Here is a 27,766-nt window from a genome sequence, read left to right on the forward strand (position 1 = left end):
GAAAACCTTTAACGATTTTGTTGTGCGGAAGGTTGAAATGGAAATGCGTTTGATGAACATCAATGTAAGTTGTGTTCAAATCTGGGAAAAATTTGACAGATTGGGACGAGAAAGAAATCCTGAGTGGAAGATGAGTTATTTTTTGCCGGTATACACTGGTAGTTATTCAGAGGGTATGCCAAACTCTAGCGACATGGACAGACTATTGATAGCGAAATGGATAAACATTCAGGAAGAGGGTACAATTAGTCCTGATGTAAACGAAAACTCCAAGTGTGATGTTATGAATTTATTCTACACAACTGAAGGCTGTCATTTCGGATATATTAAAATCGTTATATCGAAAGAAATCAAGCACATTTTTAGTGACGCTCAAATTAGGAGGTTCAAAAGAGTGTCCTATATGAAAAGTGATTGCTTTATCCAGGACATGAAAACATGGATTGGTGCCCCGCCCCTTTCGGAGCTGCATGGACCTTCGCTCACGTACAGCGGGTATGAGGGGTTTTCTTATGATGAAGTATACGGTATAAAGATATCAGGGTGGCCATCTCTTGCGAAAAGCACGCTGGACCGGTGCAATCGGACAACTAAAACTGCCTTACTAAACTCCGATGTATATGCCGTTCCAGTTGGTTATACTCTCAGTGCAACAAAAGATATAGAATGGAGGTTGTTGTTTACAATGGCAGAAAAAGTCTTTATGAAAACATGGTCTAAAACTCAATTAAATTGCTATTATCTCTTGAAACAATTGAAAATGATACATCTTGCCAACCCCGATTGTCTCAAGTCTTATTATATAAAGACTGTGTTGTTCTGGATGTCAGAGGCTTTACCGGTAACTTACTGGTGCCCAGAAAACCTCCTCAAGTTATTTGCCAAAACGCTACTTATCCTTAAATGGTTCCTTTTTCAGCATTGGCTGCCAAATTATTTTATTCCAGAGAATAACATCATCGACCACAAACCAGCAGAGGAATGCCAGACCGTAGCCAATAAGATATCCTCTTTGTTAACTGGCAGAATGGAAGTTGTTATTGCTGAACTTTTATGTGAAGATCAAATCGAGGATATTTACGATTTTGTGGGCTTAAAAAGAAGTATCATACCACCACGTTCTACAAAAATTTGTCAACTGACGGAAAAATATATTCAAACTCTAAATGCTGAAATCTCGGGAAATTTGTTAGATGAAGCAGATATATTAAGTTCTTTGACCACGTGTACAATACAGAATTTGTGTCAGTGCAAGGCAATGGAGGAAATCATTGAAGACCTGCCAAATTTCTTAACAAAGGAGGTTTCTGGATCATTTTCAGTAATCCTACGTCGAAAAGTTGCAGATTTTTATCATTCTCAGAAAACAAGACAGTCACACGAAAAGGCAGAGAAACTGTACAAAGATTGCCTTTCCCTAAGATATCCCAATGGATTTGATGACAATTTTATTTCTGGGGTAGCCCACCTTGCGTTTTTCTATTACCTGAATGGCAACTTTATTGCTGCGCTAGACTCAATAGAACCAACTCTGGAAACCATCAAACAAAGCGTCAAATCAGAGACAACATCTGGCTTTCTTCATATTGCCATACCTTACAGTATCGATAGAGTATGGTGCGATAAAATTTTGTATGACATTTTGCAGTCTCAGTCTTTCTATTATCCATTGTACATTAATGTGGTTTCACTAATTCTTTATGTAGCAATAAGATCCCTCCTGCTCTTGTTTGAGCCACATTCCAAAGAAAGGGAACTTTTACAGTTGACTGAATTGTTTGTGCAATGTGGACTTCAGAATTTGAACCCATGTTTATTGGACACGTACGATTACCTGATATGTGAAATAAGGGAACTCTTGCTGTCTTGTTCCATCCCTACACATACTTTATCAACGTATGTGATGCCGCAGATTGCTACAAGAACAGAGAGACTGAAAAATTACCACAACTGGAATGAAAATGGACCAAAATAAAAATGGTTCTGCTTTACAAATGGTCAAAGAACATCAAAAAATTAAAACACAACCTACAATGTTTTATTATGAATTATTACTTAGCTATATTGTACATATTAATCTGTATCATCAAAAAATTTATCTATTAAATGCTCATTGCATATTTATTTGGTAATCGAGTCCTTGAAAATGAGACCTTGTCTATACTATATTGTAAAATACATGTATGTATTGCATCTTCTTTTCATAGAAAAAGCATAAAATAATTGGAAAGCAAAATCTAGTATCCATTTAATTTTGAAAATGAGTGGACACAAAGGAGCGTAATGGCTTACTATATTAATGTGCCTGAAATTTTCTCTGTACTAAAATGAGAAAAAAGCCCTTGAAGGAAATAAAACCAACCACTAATTTATTCATTTTTTTAAAAATAAGAACTGGTTTCATCGGCTGGTTATGAAACGTTTCCGTAAGGTTGAACAAACAATCCTCTAAGTACGTGTACATGCATGAGTGCAGATCTTCATAATATGGCAAAAACAAATTGTGAAAATGAAAGCTGCTGACATTACTATGTAGCTTTATTGATATGGTGAACGCCTACACCTTTCATTTTTCTTTCGTGGAATTGTTTGAAGACGTGATCACGTGGAACCCACAACCGACGAGGAATTTCGAACCAACCACGTGACTTAACTCATTTACTTCCGCTTCCGTCTTGGTTTTGTCTGTTGGTCTGGGCATACAAAGCACAAGGAGTAGGAATATTGATAAGCCAGTGGCTAAGTATTGTAATGATTCGTCAAACCTACAGCGTAGGCAGAAGTCGGAGCCTTCCATGTCAAATACATTGTTGTCTACGTGGATACAAAAATGTTCCTCCTCAGAATTAGGGACTCGAACATTAATATACTGGATAGATTTATCAACTAACTTGTGTAATTTCACAGAAAGATAGCCTGAAAGAACAAAAACTTTATGTGTAAATCAAATACTAAATCTGTTTATTTCATTCATGCTTGAATATTTTATTCATGATTTTATTTTTGCACGAAATATCTGAAATGTTTACTTCCATGATGTGAAATTTACATCCCCTCCCCTTATCTGCAAAATGCCATTTGTGGACAAGAATATCTAGATCATTTTGAATAGCTATCAGTTATTTTATGACTCTCCTTTCTTGATCACTGATTTGCTAAGGACATAGATATGGGCACATATCATTAATATATTAAAATACCTTCTTTCTTGTCTTGTGAACTGATCCATCGTCCCGTCAACACTGCCCAGTCACCTGAAGTTTCTCTGATCAACACAGCCCGCTCTCCGAGTCGTGGATCCAAAGTTGCGTACCAGTTCGGATTGGAGACCTGTGTATTAAAGAACAAACTACAGTCTACTTGGAGGATTAATTATTGGAATGTTTACGATACTTATTGCACAGACAAAATTAAAATGTACTTGGTATGAGAGCGGTAAATGGATCGAGTCCACAGTCTTTGCTGAGCACACAATTTTTCCGTTCTGTATGAACTGTATGTCCGCTTCGGATCGATGAGGGCTGTACACGAATCTACATTCAATATCGCCAACAGCGTTCTCGCTTATAAATCTAGTAAATTTAAACATAAAATTATATATAACATCGTTTCATTCTTTGTTTTCAGAAAAAAAAGTTTTTAATTATAAAGACATTTAAGTCTCTTTCAATTACTGCATAAAACTCCCATGAATTTAGAACTTTTTCTGAGTCTTTTTCAATCACTGCATAAAACTACCATATGCATGGATTTAGAACTCTTTTTCTGAGCAGTGTTCAGAGCTTCCCTAAATTAAGTTCCAACTAGTGTCTTACCTGTGTTGGGCAACATAGCCAGCCCCGCACTCTTTAGGTTCTAGTTTTGTTGATTCTATCGGAAACACTCTGTCTATATCGTGAGGAACAACACACACGGAGAGCTTTCCAGTTTTGAAGGAGTAATACATATCCGGGTAAAGTTCTGTGATGCACCCAGAGACGTAGGCAAGGTTTTTATCCTCCCCCTCTAAAGAAACTGCTTCTTGGAAGCAATGAACACTTGAGCGATCTAACAAAAGATGTAGGTCAATTTTACCTTTGCCTACTATTACTTCACGGGAGAAAATAGTACCTTTTCGTACTTTAAGATGGAAAATTAGCCATCGCTGGGAATGTAAGCTACATGAAAAAAGTTCATTCGCAGTCCATACCATGGTTGGTCCAAAAAGTTCAAATGTTGGTTTTCGAGTTTTATTTTGATCTTCTGCTAAAAATATTTGTAAAGTGAAATCGAGGCCATATTCGCCATCTGGAATTCTATCAATAGATATTGACTCTAATTTTAATTGTAGTCCGAGTCTGGAATGTGTTCGATCATCTACAGCACATATAGGAGAGTATAGTTCTTCTGGTGATGGACCACGATACATGGCCCCTGGCGTATTAAAGTCTTCTTGATACATTTCTCGCCACAGGCGTCTTGTGTCGATTGTAGATAAAGTTAGCTTGGAATCTGGGGACCTATCTACGGTGGTATCGTCGTGAACTAAAACTTTACCCAAGAGGCGGGTTGTATCATCTTTGTAGGCTAAGGGATGTAACTGGTGTGTGTGCCAAATCAAATCCTGATCGTAACAGGGTACAATAAAGAGTTTGTAGGAATTTTTGCGAAGGAAAAGAAATTTCTGGTATCTCTGGACAGACAATGTTAGGAATTTCCTGTCGCGATAGTGAGGCAGAGAAACATTGTAATAAAAACAACTCTGACGAGATATTGCTGCCTCTAAATCGTAAGAGATACTAGATTTGAACTCTATCCCAGAGGAAGCATCTAGCATTTTCTCCATAGTTAGGTCAACTTCAAAAGGCTCGTTCTTATACTTTTCATTCCATAATTGTTTTGAACGCTTCAGTACATACTCTCTGTCATGGTTACGAACCAAGCGATGGTTGATGGTGGCTCCAAATAATGTCTCACAATCTTTCTCATAAGTAACAGGACACAATAAATGACAGTGCCAAAGCCATTCAATATCTAGAGGTGCTGTCAAACGCTCCTGCGCATGCTCAGCAGCTAGAGGAAGCCACAATTGTTCATATCTTCTTCTGGTATTTTGGATGTGTTTGACAGAGGATAATGCCGGGTATTTGTTTACAGAAGACAAAAACTCTATTTGTGCCAGGGCCGCTTCTACAAGGTCGACACTAAAGGTTTGACTTAAGGCCTGTTTATTGCACTCGGAGGCTGACACTGGAATTTTAAAATATTTTAAGAAATATTGATTGAAAACAGTGAAGCAATTCTCATCAAAAGAAATGTTACACAATACAATTAAAATATTTTGTAAATTCTTTTCTATAAAATACTAGATGAACATTTTTGTTCCCAGCTCATGCTTAATATTTAATCCATCTTGTTTATATACATAATAAAAGCAGCATGTAGCATTTATTATTTTTTTTCTTTATGTATGTATTTCATATACTTGTAAAGTACTAATATAAAGATTTTCAAGAAAACTCTTTTGCAGAAAGAAGACTCACATTTCTTGCCATCCACAAATGAAATTCTTGCAATGTTGTCTCTTTTTGTTCCTTCCATATTTCTATGCTTAAAAAGAAAATAGTAGAATGACAAGTTTGAAATGCACAAGGGAGTTCACAATGTATTTGTGGAAATTTTAAATTACTTGTAAGATTCACAGCATAATACATACTAATGTTTTCTTTATTTGATTTTTATCATAAATTTAGATTTATAGAAAGGACAACAATCAAAATTACACTGTGAAGAAGTTTTTAAGATAATTACGGAAAGTTTAAGCAGTTGGAATTCAGAAAGGTTCAAGACTCACATGGATAAATTTTGTTAATGTATAAATGTATAATTAATACAACAGATCCTTGAAAAATATTAAATGAATTTGAAAGAATCCACAGTGTCTCAACCAAAAAATCAATTTGTGGACGACTGATTTTGTGTGATTTTTCTGATCAGGGGTATTAAAAACTAAATAACACACAGCTGCAAACATTGACCCCCCCCCCCCCCCAAAAAAAACAACTTAGAATGGTCTAAGGCTTTGTACTAGTGTCATGTTGATTTATGGGTCTGAAATGATTGTTTTGTTGGTCTTTTCTATTTTTAAGGGATCAAAGTATAAATACATGTATATACAGCATAATTATATGTTTTCTTTCTCGTTTTCTTTGATTATTTAGTTAAACATGTATCTATTTCCTTCTTTATTTTAATATTGTCCTTTAATATGGAATTTGTTTTCATTTTGTGACAGAAATAATTATGTGAAAACTATGTAAAACACCTTACAATTAGAAAATTGAAAGGGGAAAGGATGGTGTGACTGTCACCAAACTAATCATTCACATGCTTTCTAGATTAATTTGCAACTTAGGTAGAACAAATACTAGTAGACTGTATCTCTCTCTCTCTCTCTCTCTATATATATATATATAATGAAACTTTCTTTATGAACCCCAGTTCCATTTGCTTTATGTGTAAATAGTTGTGCCAATTGTTCACTTGAATACACACAGGTGTTCAATGCAACGAAATATAAAAGTTACTAATTAAAATTTTTCTTTTACCTGAAGAGAGTAGAACTTTATACTGGAAAACCTTACTGTTTTCTTGGTCTGTAGCGCCGTTTATGATCCTTGTATAAGTTGTATACATATACGAGACTACGCTTGATTGATTGTTTACATTAACATTGTTGCGAAACGAAGCCGCTTCTCAGGTAAACAAATGAAGAGTTCTTACAAGGAGAGTAACTCTGGATTTACTTGATTCATCGAATAAATTCATATATAAATTCATGAATAAATGAAAAATGAATAAGTAATTAAATAAATGAATAAATAAATATGTAAATGAATAGATAAATAAATAAGTAAGTAAATAAATAAATAGAAACCTTCAAAAACAACCAATAGTTTTTTTCATAACTTACATGCACGATATATATATATATTTTTTTAAATCGCTTTATATTTTGGGAAACACATCGTTTATATATATATATATATATATATATATATATATATATATATATATATATATATATATATATATATATATATATATATATATATATATATATATACGATGTTTTTGAAAAGTAATGATAATAAAGAATACAATAATTTTTTTTCATTAATTTTAATCAATAAATAAATTCATCACACTGAGCTCGAGTTATAAAGACAAACAAATCTCTTAATTTACTAGCATATTAAGTATATGTATGTATAAATACCGGCATGTATCTAGCAGATAAATACATGTACCGGCATGTATCGAGCCAGATAATCTAGTAATGCAACATCTCCCTGATGTTCCTTGTATAAACAAACGTGTGTTCTACTTAATCTTACTAAACATCACATTAAATTTAGTAATATTATGTGCCTAATATAGCCTCAAGACGAATGTTCCTATTTACAAGTGCAGTGAAATGTACTTTGCTTTCTACTTTTGAACATATCAATCTGCGAATTAATTAGCATCAATGAGGAAGGTAAGTGGGTTTTTTTTCTCTCTTTTTGATAGCCCCCTTTTTTTAATTTTCTCTCCTTCAAATGCATATGTTTAATGTAAATGAAATTGATTTTATAAAAACTGATTAAAAAACAAGGCTCTGTTAAGATTTTACACTCGTGAAAGTTTTCAGATTTTTTATTTTATTTATTTATTTATTTTGTTGTTGTTGTTGTTGATATTTTTAAATTATTAAAACGTTACGTTCTTGTCATGTTATGATTTAAATGATATATATAATAATTTTCAACATCTTATTAGGCGTAAGATAAATTTTAATTTACAAAATGCATATCAAATATCTTCTATTGTAGAACTGTATAGCACTATTTTAAAATAATCAATTTAAGACTTGGCGAATAAGAAAGGATAAGGAGTTCGGTTTTGAGCCTCTTTTTTTTTTTTTTTTTTTTTAACAAACTAAAGGCACTTTTATTTATTTCAAGGAATATGTAATAATTCTCATGACGTTACCCCTTATCTGGGGAGACTGGATTCTGCCCCCTCTGAAGCCACGACATCGGTCCCTAGATATGGCAGCACCTTGTGCAGGTAAGTTCTGATGTTTTAGTTCCGTCAATAACAGGGCAATAGTATACAGTTAAAGGGGGAGGAAATAAGCACCGCCCTCAATTTTACCTGGTCTGTGAACCCCTGTCAATCAGATGAAATTAAGCCTGAAATTGGATACTGAAAATTGATTGACATCTTGTTACCTGCCGTTGTGTATATCTTGTATACCTTGGCTGGGGATCGTATCGATCATTGAATTAACATTCAGTCTTTGATGCCTACCGAATATAATTTATAACATCGTGATAAAGAAGCAGCCAGAGCTAATTTTTTTTAACTTTATGATAAAGTAATTAGCCATATATAATTTATATTTAATAAGTCTGTCAAATAAATAAATGAAAAAGAAAATCAGTCATATATCTATTTAAATTGTAATTAAGAAAGGGGGGTTCATTTCACTATACAATCTATAATGCAGTATAGATTATCCAAATTTACACGTACATCGATTTTACTTAAAACAGAAAATACCTAACTGCATTGGAAGCATCGTGTAATTTAATAAAATAATAATTCCTTTTAATTTTATAATTATGAGATAGTCATATTGTCCAAGTTAAAAATTTTAAGACGTGTAATATTTCTTCGAGACATGGTGATGAAAGTTACGGTAAAATAACCAGTTTTAAAGAGAACTAAGCATTATTATAAAAGCTGTCATTGCATATACAAGTTATGTTTAGAATTATGTATCCCGAGGAAAAAAGTAGGATAAAGTGATTATATTCCCGTTTCGTCTTCCTGTCGGAGAAACAATACGCGGATGCCTTGACCATTTTTAACATGCATGCGTCATGGGTTAATCACATACGAATTATACAAAAAAAAAAATATTTATCTAATTTATTACATATTTTCTAAAAAAATTAGCCTTCAAACAGGATTTCTAAGTTTTAGAGACTTAATTATTCAGGACTGCGCTTTTTTCTACTTTCGTTTTGTGAATGACTATTTCCCTCGGTGTCGCAAGCTTACAACCAAAGATTTGAAATTTATTAAAGCACAAAATTAAACTAAAATTGTCTCCTTTATTCAAACATATTTTTAAAAAAGAATTGAACTAAAGGATTCAGTCTACATAAAAAAATTAGCATGTTTTATTTCATAAATTTGACGATCAACATTTCGATTGACCAACACGCAAAGTTAAACTATGTCTTAGGAAAACATTTACAGGTAATGTATGCAGGTAACATTCTGTGTATATAGGTAGGTATACACAAGCCAGCTTGGTTCCCTCGGGGCTTCACAGCCGTTTCAATTAAGCTCCACCCCACTCCAAACTTACCTGAGGAAAACCGACTGGTTGAAAACCTCGGCCTTTAAAGTATATCATTGAGGGAGTTAGTAAGATTCCAGTTCCCCAAGGCCAGGACTATTTCCCGAGGCGAAGCCTAGGGCAATAGCTGTAGTTTCAAGCGTACAAAAAGACATTTTTTTAAGCGGGAAAAATACAACTGTCCTGATTCAAGACTAATGCTTTTATACATGTACTTTTATGCCGTCAATTTTTGTTTCTACACCCTAAACCAAAAAAAAAAAAAAAAAAAAAAAACTTTCAAAATTCCCTCTGAGATTCTCTTCCGACATGAGAAAAAAGGGAAAATTCCCAGGTGTATTTATTCGAAAGGGCGTTGATTCCTGTCTACAAGCACCTATGGATTTTTTTCTGTAATGTGTTTTTTTTTTTTCAAAATTAGAAATAAATATAAGCACTACAGTAAAATTGTGTATGTTTTTATTGTTCCATTTGGGGTACATATGGAAAAGTAGGTGAGTTATATGTTTGTCGGAATACCTGTCATTGACACACAGAATAGTCCTTCACCACATTTACTGACTATTGATTACATAACTAGTGATAGTGTCGAACCCTAATTAGAAGAAATTATGACGATAAATACTTATTGAGGAAATTTCTATGGTAAAAATGCATTTGCGAATTATATGGGGCTGGAATTTAAGCGACAAAAATCCTTTGTATTTATAAGCGTTCTCGATCACAATGACACGTTACATGTACCAATAGACCCCACGACTCATTAGAGTTACTGCCAGACATTTAATCTTCTTTGTGGTATGACTCTTTAATAACTGGACCTTAAATACCTCAGGAAAGATGCTAATGTTGTGAACTCATTTTGTGGCTTATGGTAGCTGACTGAAAGCAGTCGTGGAGAATGTAAAAGTAGTTCAAGACTTTGTTAGGAACACAAGTTTAGGCATGATTACAACCAGTTTGAGGAAGCAAAAAAAAAAAAAAAATCATCAAACTATATGCGTATTTTATTGGCTGCTGCAAAATTCTCTTTTTGATACTCGGTTCTGCAACTCTGTGGTCATTCATTCTAATTAATCAGTAAGGTACAAAACTACAGCTTCTTTCACATGCAAACACATTTTTTTTTAAATTCGGTGTTCCCTTTTGCTCAATAGATACAAATTAAAAAATAACCAGATGTCTACATTATTGTAAATATGTTTGCGATATTTAGACGAAAGAACACATGCGAGTCATCTGTGAACAAAATAGAATGAAACATCCTAAACGTTGAGAACCCTAGGTGAGATAAGGGTAAAAAAAGAAATATTTTAGCATAAATCATATACCATTTAGTGGGTATTTACAAAAGTAAATTGAGTGTCATTAGAATATAAAACATGTTTATAATCGTTTTGATTAATTTTTTGAATTCTTATAGTGCCAAGAACATCTGACGAGTCACCATACTACTTTGGGACCTCGGATTTAGCATGTATAACAACGAAAGGGCGATTTCATTTAATAACAAAACGATCCATCCAGATGGACCCCGAAAGAAACCGAACCAAACGAGCAGCACCGAAGAGACATGTATTGGCCCCAACCCATCGGTGGATTTACTACAAAGGATTTTTCTTTGAATGGGGGACAGATGCTGGGACGAAGAATCGTTTATTTGGATTCTTGAATGACGCTAAGAGTTATAGCATAAAATCAGGACTTCCGTATAAAGCAGACAAATGTAATTGGATGTTGGAGTCTTTACCCGCGGGTTACTCGAGCGTGCCAGCAGAGTGTATTATGGGCTGTACAGCTAATTATAGGACAGTGACAGGTGATTACAGCCTCCTAAATAACAATTGTCACCATTTTGCAAACACTATTTCAAATATTTTATGTTCTAATATTTGCCCTGAATGGTGCACTACGCCCCTTTAAGTGTGTTCTCGTCATGTCTCAATGTACTTGGTGGTTCACTAATATGAATTATTGAGAGACTTTATTTGTCACTATTGATCACATTACGAGGAGGACGAATGTGATAAAACATTTATTACTGAAGAGATTTTTCAAAACAAGAACGCAATTTTGGGGGAAAAAATCGTAGCCATTGTTTCACATTAATACTACACCCAACTGTTGTATTTGATATTGGATTTCACTAGATGAAATATGGAGATAACGAACAGTATTCAAGCTCTAAGTCCATTAAAACAATACACATCGGGAGCAGAGCAAACTCGGACCTACAAAAACAGAGGTGGGATCAGGTGCCATGGAGGAGTGAACATTCCCTGCCGACCTGTCACACCTGCTGTGCGCTCCTTGTCATGATCAGTAAATAACGGAAAAATCCGTCGACAATTCAGTGTGTAAATAATGGACTAACAATTAGTATGAAAAAAGTCAGAGAGCATATGACTTAATGATAGATTGATTTGCTGACAAGGTCATTGTATCGACCATAGAACTTACGAAATGATGAATTTAAACGAGACTGTTGATATTCTTGTTTCATCAACTTGCTTGTCAATAACTTACCTCGTTTTAGAAATTGTTTATACATGCACGTAGGGCATGCTCTTGCGTATCGAATCAACTGAGAGATATACACCCCATATGCAGATGATAAGGGTATATTTCTGCATACATGTATGTAAGGGAAATTGACGATTGAGTAGGAAAAATCATCACGTTTATCATAAAGCTTTGTTGTTAGATTACCATTAAAGTCTTTTTCTAGTAGAATATCCAAATATGAAACAGCTGTGTCAGACTCTGTGGTATCTTTTATTTCAAGCTCACTGAGATATATCGTGTCGACATATGAATGGAAATAACTATTGTTAATTGATAAAACGTCGTCGATATATCTAAATGTCGAGTTGAAGGCCACAGCAAGATATTTCTTTTCGTCATGTATAAGATTTTGAATACATTCTGCTTCATATGAATACAAAAATAGGTCTACTAACAACGGGGCGCAATTGGTTCCCATGGGAATTCCAACAGATTATTGGAAGACCTGGTCTCCAAGAACCACAAAGATATTGTCAATCAGAAACTCAAGCATGCATCTTTTAATATCAACTTCAGAGAACTTGTGTGTACAATCAGAATGTTTTTTAACAAAATAATTTTGTAAATGACCAATGACAAGGTAAGTAAATTTAAGTATATTTTATTGAAAAGCAGCTGTCAATGATGCCAAAAAAGCCTGGACTTAAATTTATCGTGGGCAATGGTTGTATACAGAGTTGAAAAGTCTTAAGTTTTTATGTTATTAATTTTGGTAAAATTTGGAGATTTCAAATTTTCCGAAAGTTTCTTGGAATATTTACGTATCCACATCTGATTTACACCACTTCTCGAATATACTGTTTCACTGTACTCCTGAAGTTTCTCCCTCTCTGATACATATCCTTATTTAAAAATCCATTTATTACACAATAAAACTTTTTGGTTTTACATTTAAAACTTTTTTTTTTCATTCTGATTGTTTAAGATGATTTTTAAGGTGGTATTTTGTGTAGATATATGTTAAAAATAAAAAAAAGGTCAATGGAAGGCTATCGATGTTATACAGTAGTTGGCAAAACAGCGGCGTCGTCGATGTAAACAAACTTCGTCCGCTTAATATATGATTTTTATTAAACTTATACAGTACTAACGAATATATATTGTAATTTGCCCAGCCCCTGCACGTTTCTCACTAAGGATTCTCTGAGGAATGCTGGCATACAAGCTCTGTAAGTAGAGAAGTGGCAGAACTGTCGTAATTCTTGCACAATTAACACATTTCAAATCCTCGGCGTTTTTAATTTCAGAAAACGCCTTTGTACACGGATTTTTAAGGCTTTCCAGACGTTTTGTATGATGTTCAGATCTGGACTTTGGGCAGGTAATAGTAAAGTATTTATATTGTTGTCGGCCTTTCAAGCATTGACCCTAGCAGGCACAAGGCATTGGGGCGTTGTCTTTCTGGAAGACCGAGGGTCGGTTTGGAAAGCAGTGTTGTGATAAGAGATACCCGGCAGGTGTGCTCCCTGTCGCCGAACTCGGCTAGGAATTCAAGTCTTAAAAGTTATCTAGGCTTCCTGCAAACGTAAACTTCATTATTGTTGCCCAATATAATTTTAGTTTCATCACTAAAGATGACCCTAAGCCAATTTTCCAAACTGTCCATGTCAAATCCTTGTTCTTTGCTCTCGTTTTACATGAGAAATGGCATTTAAATAAATCCGTTTGGAAACCACAAAACGTTTATACATGTAGTCATCCGCACAGAGTCGTCTTTTAGCTGCAGAAGTGTAGCTCTCTGGATGAGAAAATTCGAAAAGGCAAACCGAGAGCTACAGATCCAAGCAATGTGTACGGAAGCGTATTAGTGCCATGTATTTTTTTAAGTTGTTAATTCCAACTTAAAAGTTAGTAATTCCATTTTTATTTTATTTATTTTGATTAATATTAAATAATTGATCAATGAACATTAAAGTATAAAAGAGTACAGAAAATTAAGGCAAGTGTACAATTCCAATAAAAATGTGTGATATACTTTTTCTTTGGACTCTTTTTTTTTTTTTTGCTGAAATACCTTAAAATACTAAATATATTTTTGCAATGGATTTGATGATTTGCATGTTTAACTACATGTTTCTATGATCTGTGAGTTGGTTGTTTAAAAAAATGAATCAGTTTCACTGCATCATACAAATTTTAAAGGAGCTATAATAGCAGTTATTTTGACCTTTGATCAAGTGAACTGTTAGTGAATCCTCTGACTATCCTCAGTGTGGGAAGTGACAGTTAAGGTTATAAATTTAAAGGGAACTCAGGTTATAATTGTATCACACGGAAGTGATGATGAAGGGAGAAGAGGGGCATTATGATTACTACTGAGCTGCACTTAGATGGGAATAACCCTTTATAAATGTACATGTATGTGTTGATGTTTGTCAAAAAAATCCACATTACTATGTGACATATATTTATTCCTGTAAAGTTGGGGTTGTACACTGAAATGTTATATACAATTGATTTAGAGGGGGGCCCAGGGGTCCCCTCTTTTGTGTCCAAAATATACATAAGATTTAATAAATCAATTTTTTGGGGTGTGACTGTGGGCCCCTACCCCGACCCCAAACTGGTCGCCCCCCCTTTTTTTTTTCAAGATTCCTGGATCCGCCACTGACTAGTTTATATGTACAACAGATCTGAACCAGAGACGGATCTATGATTATTGTTTAATTCTTGGTGTATGAATTATATTTTTTAGGCAAATCTTAAAAAGGGTAACTTATGAAAAAGGAGTAAGATGCAGGGTGCTTTAACATGGATAGCAATTTATTAGTCAGAACTTTTTTTATGAAAATCTATTTGGTAACATAAAATAACCTAGATATGTAGATCCTACTTGCAGTGACTTAGATATATTTCAAATATCCATGTGGATGATCATGTTTTATATTGTCATACTAAATCACAACAAACGAACATATATGCAATTTGATTCAAAATTACCTTTTAATGACAAGATAATGTTATTTTTTCTGAAAAAAAAATGTAAAGAAGATCACAAATTTTATAATGCATAAGATTTTTTTTTTTGGGGGGGGGGGGGGTGATTAAAGGATTGTTGGGGTCAAATGCAGCTTTCAATATCAACACCAGTGTTGACAAAATTAGCTGATGACAATAATAATCTAATATGGAACACTCAGAACGATAGAAAAGAGTGAATAAGTATTTGTGGACGTGTTATTTCCACTTAATAATCGTTTCTACTTGACCCTTTCCGGGGGGCTAAAAACACGATGCACTTAGCGTCAATTAGTCTGAACACATTATACATGAGAAGTTGAAAATTTCTCTGTACATGCATGTATGTTTATTATCTGGGTAAAGCGACAGAAATGTACAAGCAAATAATTCCGTAAACATTTTTTGTTTAAAATTTTCAGGCTATGAGGTATTATTACATGTTTCAGAATCAGAATCAGAAAATTTAATTTAAAGTCGGATTTTCAAACAAATAACGTAAGCTCTGTAGAGCTTTTGACCGACATGATTAGTAAGACATATACATAAAACACATAAATGACAATATACACATTTATAAACATAGTTAAAATTTCAATGGCATGTAGCACAACAGACATAATTTACACACACAAAGACACACACAAATACACAACAACAAACAACACATATAGCATGCATTTACATATTGGACAATACATAGAAAGATGCATAGAAATAAATATGAGTGAACGGTCAAAATAGCACCTATATAAAGGATAGTCTATAATTTATATTATTGCATAAAATATGAGATAGCACTTCGCTGAATTAAAAAAGTTAAACTTTATAATATCATATTTTATGGTAAATTTACTCATTAAAATGAATAAACATACTAAACATAAGAAACAGAAAATTGAAAACTTAACCCCCCCCCCCCCCCAAAAAAAGAACTGAATTTAAAACTAAGGTTTAAGATCTGCAGGAGCCACATTTACAGGAATCTCTATTCCAGTTATTAATAAGACTTTTAAACTGATTTATTGTAGATGCATTTCTAATGTCTTCTGGGAGTTCATTCCAGAGTTTGGTTCCTGCATATCTAAAAGAGTGTAGACCATGTTTAGTAGTTCTTACTCCAGATACCTGCACTGTATTACTTTTCCTAAAATGATATGATGTTTCTTTAAAAGTGAATAGATCAGACAGATATGCTGGGCTTTCATTTTTTAAAATTTTAAAAACTTCTGTAGCCATTGTTCTTATTCTTCTAATTTTTAAAGTTGGTAGACCTGACTTAAGTAATAATTCTTCGTAAGTACTGTTTCCATCATCGTAAATAAATCTGAGAGCCCTTTCTTGATTTTTTTTCAATTTTTCTTGTATTATTTTCTCCACAGAAATGCCATACAACAGGACAGTAATTAAAATTACTCATAATAAAAGAATAATAGATAGTTTATTTGCCCAGTTTGTTTAGGTGTTTACCTATGCGTTTTAATACATTAAGTTGTCTTGCTGCTTTTTTGCATAGTATGTTTGAAATATGGCTATTAAATTTTAGTTGGCTATCAAATGTCACACCCAGGAGCTTAACCTCTTCCTCACATTTTATATTAATACCATCCAAGTTGAGAGTGATGTTTTCTTTACAGGTTTTATTTCCTATTGAGAGTGCCATAACGTTTTCTGGATTTGCTTCCATGTGGTTGTTTGAGAACCAATTTATTAGATTTAGGCTTTCATCTTCTAAAACTTTAATAACTTTGCTTAAATCAGAGTCTGAATGAGACAATGAATTGTCATCAGCATAGTTATATAACATGCCGTCATCAACAAAGCTAAAAATGTCATTTAAAAATATGTTAAAAAGGACAGGACCTAATATAGAACCTTGGGATACACCTTCATATATATATCTTTAAAAGTGCTAAAAAGTATTTAAAAATTGTTTCCTAAAAAAAGTCAAAAAATCGTTAGTACATGTTACCTCGAACAAAGGATTTTTGCCAATACCAAATCACTTGGTACACTCCAAGCCCAAGCTTCATGATTTGGTGACTATGCTATTGTGTGCATAATATATTATTAAAACTATCATTATCGATGATAGGATATAATCATGAGCACGGGTTCAAGGTCACTAAACAATGAATGTTTGGCCCGAGGTGTTAAACTGTCACTAAAATTTACAGAATTAGTAAAACCAAAACGGGAAAAAGAAACTCACTCTCTCCTACTCTCTTTCTTTTTGACATTAAACACCACTTTCGCCAAAATTACAACACAAATCTAAGCAAGTTTAATTGGTTGAATATTTAGGATTTTATGCTGCGTAACTGATCTTCCTGTCAGAACGATGTATTTCCTAACTGATAGTGCAAAAAATTGGAGTTAACTCACTATCTTGTGTTCATCCCAATATGACACGGCGAGATTGTCAGAACATGTGAAATAAACATGGAAGTCCTACATTGCTGACATTCCTGTTAAGTTTTAAGCCGAGGCTACTCAAACATTTGCTCGTTTTTTATTATTTTGGTCGCGTTTTCTGTAAAATATTCTCTGCTTTTTTGGATCAATTTGAGAAATAGCACCAGGGAATCATTATTTGGATCTTAACCTACATCTATATTCCAAAACAAATCATCACTAATGTCCAAAAGAATCCTATTAGAAGCTTCTGACTTAAATCCAAAAGAAACTAAGACAATACTGTCTTCATACATTGATGAAGAGGTTTTGAATATGCAGGAATGAACCTAATTGTGTTTGAAAACTGTTCACTGTGGACCATCTTCTGACCTGCTACAGACAAGTACATGTATATATATCCCTGAGGGTATAATTATCACATCTGGGCCTGTACAAAATTGCATCTTTATTTAATCATCATTTTCTTGATACAATTAAAAGGAAACACGCTAGAGTTGTGATGAAATAGATAGAAACACAAAGAGTTTAATTTCTTTGTGTAAAACATGTACTAAGTATGTTGTTAAACTTTTCCCTCGATATTCGATTTGGTCCCTCGCTTCGCTCGGCACCAAATCTCATGGTACTCGGGAAAAGTTTACCACATATATATGTTGGATCGACCGCTGAGCGAGATATTTGACCGCTATCAATGACGTTTTTTACGTCACACTGTAGGCAGGAACAAACATGGAAAAAATGCAAACATGGAAGCCATGTATTTCTAAATGATAAGTAAAACGTGTAACTGTTTGGGTCCGAGAAAACACATTTTGCCCTCGAACTTAGTCAAAAAAAGTATAATAGTACAAGCAACAAATCCTAAAATTTGAAGTGTGTTTGTGACCTGTGAATTTATTAAGGTATAGATAAAATAGTCACTGCAGATTATAAAACTTTGAGTAGTACATGTATATATGATGTTCTTCACACACACAGAGACAGACAGATTTATCTTGAGGTAAAGACTATCTTACACATGCACACACAGGCGGGTTTATCTTTAAAGTAAACAAAATCTAACACAATGAGCCAAGTACACAAAGTTAATTTAGGTAGTATATGGTTCAACATACTTCATTTTTCTTTAATCCATGGACAGATCTTTCGAAGTTTTTTTCTTATTTTATGTTTTAAACTGATTCCCTTAAGTCTTAACTTTATTTCGTAAAATGTTCGCTGATTTCCACTATTTTGACCAATCTTTACTGTCTTCTTAACGGGATCAGAAAGAACTTTGAACTTTGCAGCTGGTGGGAAAAGGAACTCTCTTTCATCATAATATGAATACTGACTAATACCTTTTGGTCTCCATTCACTAGCCTGTGAATTGTCAATTATTAAAAAAATATTTTTGTCAGTATTAGGCGCAAGAAATGTTTCCATCGCTACTTCTCGAAGCTCTGATGATGATGTGAACTGCGGCAGAACTATGCTTTCCCCTTTTTGGTAAGCTTTCAAAACAGTTGTCATATCTCCACTTATGTTGCCTATCCCTCGGTATGTCGTTTTTCCTGTTGTCATCAAATCTCCCCAGTACAACATTGTGGCAAACAGGGCGGTCGCGTAAGGTGCTAATGCTCTGTCTTTTGGAGATAACGCTTTTGTTGTACAGTCATGTTGACCAAGTGCTCCCGATAGATCATTGTAAATTTCATCAGCTGTGTACAGTTGGATAAGACTGGATTCCAGTTGATCACGTGATCGACGGAGGGTATTGTAAGATGTACGATACTGATTCCGAAGTGACTCTGCTATCGTCCATTTTGTATCATTTCTTTTCTTTTGTAAAAGCATGAAAACACTTTGCAGGGATTCAAAAAAGCGACCTTCATATTTCTCAGTCCCATTTGACAAAACCTCTATTCCATAATTTATCATATCCATTCCGTTCTTCTCTATCATTTTCTGGCAATCAGCTTTCTCTACAAACGCCCTTTTGTGTCTTCGATGTATTTGTTGTGCATAATAATTGAATTTGGGATGCAAGGCTGTTACTGTACTGCAGTATGTCACAACGATGAACAAAAGATCCATTTTCTTTCAGTTTTCTCTACAATCTAAATTAAAATGCTAAAAATGTACTTATTTTTCTGCAGAACTCTGTAAGGAAATTGATGAAGTGAAGTCATTTTCATTTTTGATTATTTGGCGAGAAGAATTAACTGAAGTAAATGAAACAGATTACAATATGTTAAAAAAATGTTTATATGAACATACCGTGAACATGGATTTTAGATGGGTTTTTTTGTCGGTAAAAATGAGCAATTTCTCCTTATAGATCAGGAATGTATATATGACCGCTGTTTCCGAGGTTTTGTTGATGACAGATTTCCTTTTCAAATTCTATAAATTCTACATAATCCAAATTTGCACAACCCATAAACTTCCTTAATGGCTGCCCAAGTGTACTTAAAGCCAAGGATGATATTTTATACTACTTGTCTATTATACATAATGAAATAAGTTTCGATTTCATTGTTGGAAAATTAAATAAAAAAAATATTACTGCAAAGTGGTATTGTTAAGAAGAAACTTCTTCACTTTCTATATTCATATTCATATATTCTATATTACTATTTATGGCACCCATGTACTAATATCACAAAAATCTATAAATTAAAAAAAAAAAAAACAACAGTTCTCTAATTTCCTTTTTTAATTTTAATTTTTCCAAGTCAACCGAGTTATCTTGATTGCCCTCTTCTTCCGTCTTTAAAATGTGCAGCGCCGTTTATAGTGTTTACCAATAGTCTCCAATCTGATGCTGCTGAACTAACTTTAACTAATTGTTGCATATTAAAAAGCACGAACAGGATATCAAGGTTACTGATATGAGTAATCCAAAGCCTTACGTACTGAGCAACGCCAGAGATACGTCAAGTACTATATATACGAATATACTCATTGAAAAATAAATGTCATTAATAATCTACTTAAAAGATAAGCTATATTGTGTTTCAGCACAGTATTTTGAAAAGGATAATACTAGATAACCGATAAGTTCTCTTCTTTTGCAACTGAAAACAGCCTGAAAATAGTTTGGCTACCTAGAAAACAGAACTTGACCGAAATATTTATTTTGTTTACATACTATAATATTGACATTTCCAAATATTTTCCCTTGAGATTCTTTGCAAATTAGAAAAAAGTTCATGTTCTCATGACCTACAATGGAATGAGTAAGAACATTTCCATTGTGAAGTAATTGAAGTCAAAAATAGTGCAAACGTTTTTTTTTTAAAATGATCGGTGAATGACAAAAATATGTGGCAAGTCATCAGAAAAATAATGTAAATATAAGATATGAATTTAATTTTTGAGAATTCATGAGGCACATGAACTATAACGTTTTACGCCTGCATATTTATCATGAAGCGCTAACGCGCTTCATGAAATATGCCGGCGTGAAGTGTCGTAGTTCATGTCCTCATAAATTCTCAAAAATTAAATTCATTTCTTAAGTATACTGCTATCAACGTAAACTTCATTAATTAAACAATAACCACAAATGATGCTTAACAGCATTGAATGATGTCTAGAAATATGGAACACAACCAAGCAACGACAGTTTTTATGAGGCGCCGTTTTGGTATTTACTGCCAAAAAGTGATATCACCTATTCGAAAAGTGATATCACTCATTCAAATTGAAAAGGTGATATCACCTATTCGAATAGGTGATATCACTTATTCGAATAGGTGATATCACCAATTGAATAGGTGATATCACCTATTCGAATAGGTGATATCACTTTTTGGCAGTAAATACCAAAACGGCGCCTCATAAGTTTTTAATGAACATTAGACAGAACAACCTCTTCAAAGTCTTCGATCGATCCCAGAATGTTGGTTAAAGCACTGGAGAAAAAAGAAATATGTATACTAGTCTGGTTCCCTTTTAGTGATCATGAGCCAGGGAACCAGACATTTTAGACTTATCCCATCGGAATGAGAGTATCAACTCCGGATGCTTAATCAGCTTTCTGTTACACAAAATTGTGAGTAGAACCGAATAGATAGGCGTTACTCGATTACCTAAATCAGGTATGAAAATATTTTCAATTTAAAGTAAAGATTTTAATGTTTAAAATAAATGATGGAACGAAAGAATATTGCAGAAAATATAGAAATATCAGTAGAGACTGTAGGAGTAAGGGTTGATTTTATATGTAGAGTTTCATTTACTGCCGGTACACACGGTAAGGCTTGCCTTATAAGTCTAAAACCTTACGTTTTTGCAGGCCGTGCGGCTTTCATGTCCACACCCTAAGGCAAGACTTACAATATTATAAACAACATTTCCATATACTCGGCCTTCAACAGTGTATTCATTCATTAAAGAGAAGACGTGCGCTGTAATAATTTTACTAACCAATGCATTCAAACTTCTTAAAAGAAGAGGTTAAACAGATGTATTTGTGAATACATTCATTAACTTTTTAAAAAACACATTTGTGTTTACTTCAATTTACCCACCTGTATGGTTTGATAAAAATTGATTGACATTTGGGTGAATGATTTTCATTGGGTGAGAAGAGAAGGTCAGCTAAGTCTTGTATTAAGAAATAAAGCAGTGCTCTATTCGTAAGTAAGGTTTGTAAGAAAAAAAAAAAAAACCTGTATTAAGGGTGTACACATGGTGAAGTTAGAACTTAAGTTCCATGACTTACAAGACAAGACTTACAATGTGTACCGGCCCTAAGACGTAAACATTGGTAGTGACTGTTTCTTCGCCAAGCGTCCGGCATTTGAAGTGAAAGTCACGGATCTTTCGGATATGTCCCGTGTCACGGTAGGCGTTGGCACGATAAAGAACCCTCACTGCTCAATGGCCCTGAGTTCCGAGTATAGGTCTAAATTTGAAGCCCTTCACCGGCACACGGTAACGTCTCTCTATGAGTGAAAAATTCTCGAATGGGACGTTAAACAATATACAATCAATCAATCAATCATTTACTGCCGATCGTTGTAAGGTATAAACAACTGCAATTTCGACCTACAAATGTCATGATGTAACCTATATTTTTGAATATTAGTATTTTTATTTAAAGTGCTTACAAATGGGATAAAATTTTGAACAATGCCAAAGATTTATCCGAAATTGAAATAGTAAAATATCGAGAAGGCATAAGGTTTATGAAAAGTTCTATTAGAAATTAACTGGTACTCATTTGTCAACGTTTGCTTATTTCCGGAGTTTTTTTTTTTTTTTTTGAATCACTGGTATCTTTTTAGGACGGATCAGTGTTTAAAATTGTTTTTCATGCTAGACTTTATTAAAACACCTTTAATTTTTATCATTTTCTTTAAAGAGCTAGGCTTAACAGAAGTAGGAATATTTTGATTTATCAACATCCTGTCTAATTTTTGCTAAATTGACTGGACTATTAGGAATTCAAGATCTAGCAGCAGTTATATGGGTGGTGTGATGACTAAATAAACTGTTCAAGTTAAGACATGATCGCTTTCAAGGTATTCCTTATCAATATCGGATGTTGTATTACATTACACTTAAAATCGTTACGGTATGGAAATTTAAATAAAATAATTCATAATCGACCGTTAAAATCGTTAGGTATGAAAATAAATCATAATTCACCGTTAAAATTGATTTTCATGTTAAATTCTATTTAATACTTCGTACATTTTAAAACATTTACGAAATTTGAATCAAAATGTTAAATTAGTTAATAATGTATGCTTAACATAATTTCCTATTTCCTATCAAATTAATTCCAAGAAATCACTCATTTTCATGGGAGTTTTCATTGTTTTAATGGTGTGGAAAGCTTCTTAGCAAATTCATGTCTTAAAAGAAATGTGTATAATACACAACAAACCCAGCACTTCCTCAGCCACGAAATCAAATCTCACTGAACCAACATTTTTTCCCTAAAATCACTGTTTAACACCAAGGGTTTGAGGATGATTTTACATAAATTTAGGATGTATATATGCCTAAAAGTACTCAAGACATGTTTGTTAGAAAATTATAAAAAGCATTTCCTGTGTGAACAGATGTATAAGAGAGAGGGACAATTATTTACACTTAGGGCCCTCCACATATAATAATTACATGTTTTCCGATCTTTCCTACATCCACTACTTTTAATATTGACAGCAAAGAAAAGTATTTTTGAAAAATTACGAGTTGTTCTCCCTAATATTTTATATTCATAAACAAACTTAGATTCTACTTATTCAAGGACTTTGTGAGTTGCTTGGTGAGTGTCTTTATTATAGTATTTGTCTAAATATAAAACTAGTGATTCAGTATTTCATCAAAGGGATTTTTTTTTAATTTCTGAAGAATGTCAATTTTTGAAACAGGGCATTTGCCTGTACAAACGATTTTTTTTTTCAAACTTGATTGTTAAAACATATTCAAGTATTAAAGATTCAAACACTAAAATTTATTGCATTTTGTTAACTAATCAGCAAGTTTTAATGGCAAAGTGATGCCCCAGGCAAAGCTCTCAGAGCTCATAAACACTTTTGAGGTATAAAAAATTGTCCTGGTTCCCAAAGATGATCAATGCTTCCAAAAGATATTTTGCTCGTAACGAAACTCATAGCACCAAAACAATGATTTCCAAAATTAAAGCATACATGTACTTTTTATCCGTGTAGAGTTTGGTGATACTTTTGGAAACAACATGCTTAAATACTCAAAATCCTTTGGAAAAACAGGAAAAAATGACCAAAATAGAGGAGGTAACTGTTTTAAAGATCCTCAATTTCAAAACTATATGAATGCAAATGATAATAGTAGTAAATTGATCTATTTAAATGCTTTTAGCTCGAAGACCACCAATGAAAAGCTTAACTTAGTGTTATTGCGGTACCGGGATGATTATAAACCAGCATATCTTTATTCTTGTATATTGTTCACTACAAACTTCATTCTTATGGAGTATATTCAAAACTTTCAGTGGATTAATTTAAGAGAGAAGTCCTTTTATCACAATTATTAAAACAATATATAGTATATACTGAAAGGAAAATTTAATTGCTTTCTGATATGTATGTACGTGTAAATGTTTACTTAATTAGGTACAAATGTATAACAAAAGTTCTATAGATCTTTATCGTTCTATTGATAGGAATCATGGATACACCAGTCTTGTTGTTATTGGTATACAGTATAGCCTCTGTCTTTGTGAATTCTCTGTATAACAGGAATTGTTCTTCTGGACAAATCTGTGTTTGCTTTAAAGTGAACGGGTATATCCATGCAGATTGTTCAGCTCGCCATCTGCGATCAGCACCAACTCTGAATTCAGATGTCGTCAGCGTAGACTTTGGCCATAATAGGTTCTATACATATCCAACGAACCTTTCCCCAAGCATTAGGTTTCTGAATCTTACAAGGAACAGAATATCTATTATCATGAAAAAAGCCTTCATAATGACTCCATTTCTACAAAATCTTACATTATCTGATAACGAAATAAAGTCCGTTGAAAAGGGGGCATTTGGGTATCTTAAGAAATTGCAGCATCTTGATTTATCATACAATGAAGAGCTAGCTATATCTGTTTTGCCAAATGTGTCCTACGACTTAGAATCTACTTCAATCAAAGTACTGAATCTTGAGAAGCTACAGTGTACATACGGAATCAGTACTTCTCTACATAGACGCCATGTGCAATATCTTCGGAATACTTCCCTTTTAGAACTCAATATTGCATCTAACAGACTTAATTATCTTGAATTTGGTCTGCTTTTAGACTTGCCAAAAACTCTTCGAATTCTGAACATCGGTGACAATGTCTTAAGTTTTGGTTGGTATCTGACAAACTTTGGAGGATTATCAAACCTAGAAATTCTAAATGTGAGTTTTGAATCTACGTTTCATCTCATAGCTCCCCATCAATTTACATTTCGCTGCAATGATACCAAAGCCAGTGACACCACGGGATGTAACTCTTATATTTTACCAGAATACCATTCATTAGGTTCTCATCCATACAGAGAAACGGGATCCGATTTGACTAATCCAGTAGATAATGTTACGCTTTATCTTCCACCTAACCTACACGTTCTTTATTTTCATGACAATATGTATAAAATGATTCTCGGAAAGTTTCATTTCAAGAACACAAGGAAATTTACGCATGCACATTTCCAAAATAATATAATTTATCAGCTGGAAGGACCTGTTGTAGGAATAAAAAGTCTGAGATATGTAGACTTTTCCAATAACTTTTGTGGTTACATTTCAAAGGAATTTTTTATTGACTTCGTGAATCTTCTTCATTTAAACCTCTCTAATAATATCTTGGGGCAAACTTTGGAAAATGATGTGGAAGGCCTAATATTTCAGAAACAGAATCAGCTGCAAACATTAGATCTTGCTTATAACAGAATAACAAATTTACCAAAAAATATTTTCAAAAGCCTTAGGAATTTAAAGCATCTAAATTTGAGCGGTAATTCTCTAAATCAATTTTACTTGAGTATGACACATATGAAAAGGCTTTGCTGCCTAGACCTTTCTTTTAACAGACTAACTAAGATTCACTCATCAACACGTGAAGCTTTAACACAAATATCTAGTGTCAGCAAAGTATTGGTAAATTTACGTGAGAATCCGCTGCAGTGTTCGTGTGAAAACATAGAATTCTTATCATGGATTGGATCTTCCAAAAACATTATTTTTCTTGATGTAAATAATTACACTTGTTTGTTTGATAATGGCACTGTGGAAACATTCCATTACGTCACCATTTTGTTAGAGAACTTAAATAAAGATTGCGCGTCTTACACTCTACTCATGATAATTACTACTTCTTTGATTATAGTGGTTGTTACAGTCATTACAAGTCGTATCGTACATCGATATCGATGGAGGTTGCGCTATTTGTTTTATGTTGCAAAAGGCAACAAGAGAAGAAATCAGAAGCAACAAGTTGCACATCCACATAAATACTACTTTGATGCATTTATATCATACGCGGAGGAGGATGGAATATTCGTCAGAGATCTTGTCAAATATCTTGAAAATGAACACAAACTTCGACTTTGTATTCATCAAAGAGATTTCATCCCTGGAACTGATATCGCAGACAACATAGCGAACGCCATTCATAATAGCCAGAGAACTGTTTGCTTGCTGACGTCAGATTACTTGGAATCATACTGGTGCAATTACGAAATGAACATGGCCAGAATGGAGGCCATTTACGACAGAAATCGTTCTAATGTCCTCTTCTTTATCATATGCCAGAAAGGTATTACCAAAAAATTACCACTGAAGTGGATGGATTTGATTCATAGTAAATCGTATCTAGAATTTTTTGGGGAAAATAAAAACGAAATTACTGCGTTTCGTTCAAAACTAGCAGAAACATTGCAAGAAACATTATATGAAGAAGAATTTTAGACTGGATTCCTATATCTGGGACTTTTTGGACCGACATTCAGAGTGTGTATGCTTACTTTTATACCAGGACAGACGAAAATAATTTTGTTTGGTCCAATTCACTTTACACTAATTATTGATAATTTACATTCATTCATCAGAAAGAAAACATGTATCAGTTATATTATGTGACATTTTCTTAAAGTAATACGATCCGTAACTTTAATTTTTGGCATGTATCGGCTGAAAAAATATTTGGCACGCATATGCATTTTCTTTCTTAGCCAGTTATAGCGATTCCATGATTCACAACGTTATTAAACAAACATAGAAATTATAGGTTAATGGAAATTGACCTAATTCAGAGAGATTGACAATGTTTAGAACTCTGTGCATTGGACAAACCAAAAGGTGAGCTCACGTTACTCGAGTGTGCCAGCTGTAATACAACTAATTAAGGGACTGCGATTGGTGATTACAATTTCTAAATTACAATTGACACAATTTCCCCCCAAACTTCATGTATTTCAAATATTTTATGTTTAATATTGAATGGTGTACAACAACTCTGTAACACGTTTTTCGTTATGTATCAATGCATAATGTATCCACGAAAGAAGCGACTCTCTTGCAGTAACATTTTGTTGGTTCTACACGTAAATGTTATCCGTTCTGATTTATATAAAAACAGCATTTTACTTGACATGTCAAGTAAAAAAGAAATATTGGTCTATATCTATGTTATATATATATATATATATATATATATATATATATATATATATATATATATATATATATATATATATATATATATAAAATAAATCATGATCAGAATTTTTTTCAATTTTGTCTGTTTCTTGGCGGTAAGATTAAGTAGATTTATTTTACATGTGCTGATTAAGTACTGGTAATTTAAACTATTGATTAAAATGTCATCAGACTAGTGAAGAACACCGTGGTAACATTCTGAGGCAAAAACTCACCACGCTCTAATGAGAAACTTGGCAGATTTGTGAAATTAGA

At 33.4% G+C, this 27,766-nt stretch overlaps 5 protein-coding genes across 5 annotated transcripts; 3 read left to right on the forward strand and 2 right to left on the reverse strand.

Moving 5' to 3' along the window:
* The first annotated feature begins 37 nt into the window (after positions 1-37).
* LOC133188077 (uncharacterized) lies at positions 38-1,975 on the forward strand. Its single transcript, XM_061323466.1, has one exon. The coding sequence runs from the start codon at positions 38-40 to the stop codon at positions 1,973-1,975; it is 1,938 nt and encodes a 645-aa protein (XP_061179450.1).
* A 377-nt stretch (positions 1,976-2,352) lies between these two features.
* Positions 2,353-5,588, reverse strand: LOC133187497 (uncharacterized). The gene is made up of 5 exons (XM_061322895.1): positions 5,523-5,588; positions 3,816-5,229; positions 3,422-3,572; positions 3,201-3,330; positions 2,353-2,916 (listed from the first exon to the last, which is right to left on the reverse strand). The coding sequence occupies exons 1-5, from the start codon at positions 5,578-5,580 to the stop codon at positions 2,567-2,569; spliced, it is 2,103 nt and encodes a 700-aa protein (XP_061178879.1). The 5' UTR covers positions 5,581-5,588; the 3' UTR covers positions 2,353-2,566.
* A 2,415-nt stretch (positions 5,589-8,003) lies between these two features.
* Positions 8,004-11,317, forward strand: LOC133188078 (uncharacterized). Its single transcript, XM_061323467.1, has 2 exons — positions 8,004-8,091; positions 10,818-11,317. Exons 1-2 carry the CDS (start codon positions 8,004-8,006, stop codon positions 11,315-11,317), a joined length of 588 nt encoding a protein of 195 aa, XP_061179451.1.
* A 6,911-nt stretch (positions 11,318-18,228) lies between these two features.
* LOC133187829 (uncharacterized) lies at positions 18,229-19,679 on the reverse strand. Its single transcript, XM_061323227.1, has 2 exons — positions 19,595-19,679; positions 18,229-19,434 (listed from the first exon to the last, which is right to left on the reverse strand). Exon 2 carries the CDS (start codon positions 19,409-19,411, stop codon positions 18,452-18,454), a length of 960 nt encoding a protein of 319 aa, XP_061179211.1. The 5' UTR covers positions 19,412-19,434; positions 19,595-19,679; the 3' UTR covers positions 18,229-18,451.
* A 4,805-nt stretch (positions 19,680-24,484) lies between these two features.
* Positions 24,485-26,761, forward strand: LOC133188079 (toll-like receptor 4). The gene is made up of 2 exons (XM_061323468.1): positions 24,485-25,298; positions 26,181-26,761. Exons 1-2 carry the CDS (start codon positions 24,485-24,487, stop codon positions 26,759-26,761), a joined length of 1,395 nt encoding a protein of 464 aa, XP_061179452.1.
* The last annotated feature ends 1,005 nt before the right edge of the window (positions 26,762-27,766 follow it).

Source organism: Saccostrea echinata, unplaced genomic scaffold (genome assembly GCF_033153115.1).
Source record: "Saccostrea echinata isolate AGI-Se365-2 ecotype Australia unplaced genomic scaffold, CSIRO_AGI_Sech_v1 ptg000015l, whole genome shotgun sequence".
NCBI lineage: Eukaryota > Metazoa > Mollusca > Bivalvia > Ostreida > Ostreidae > Saccostrea > Saccostrea echinata.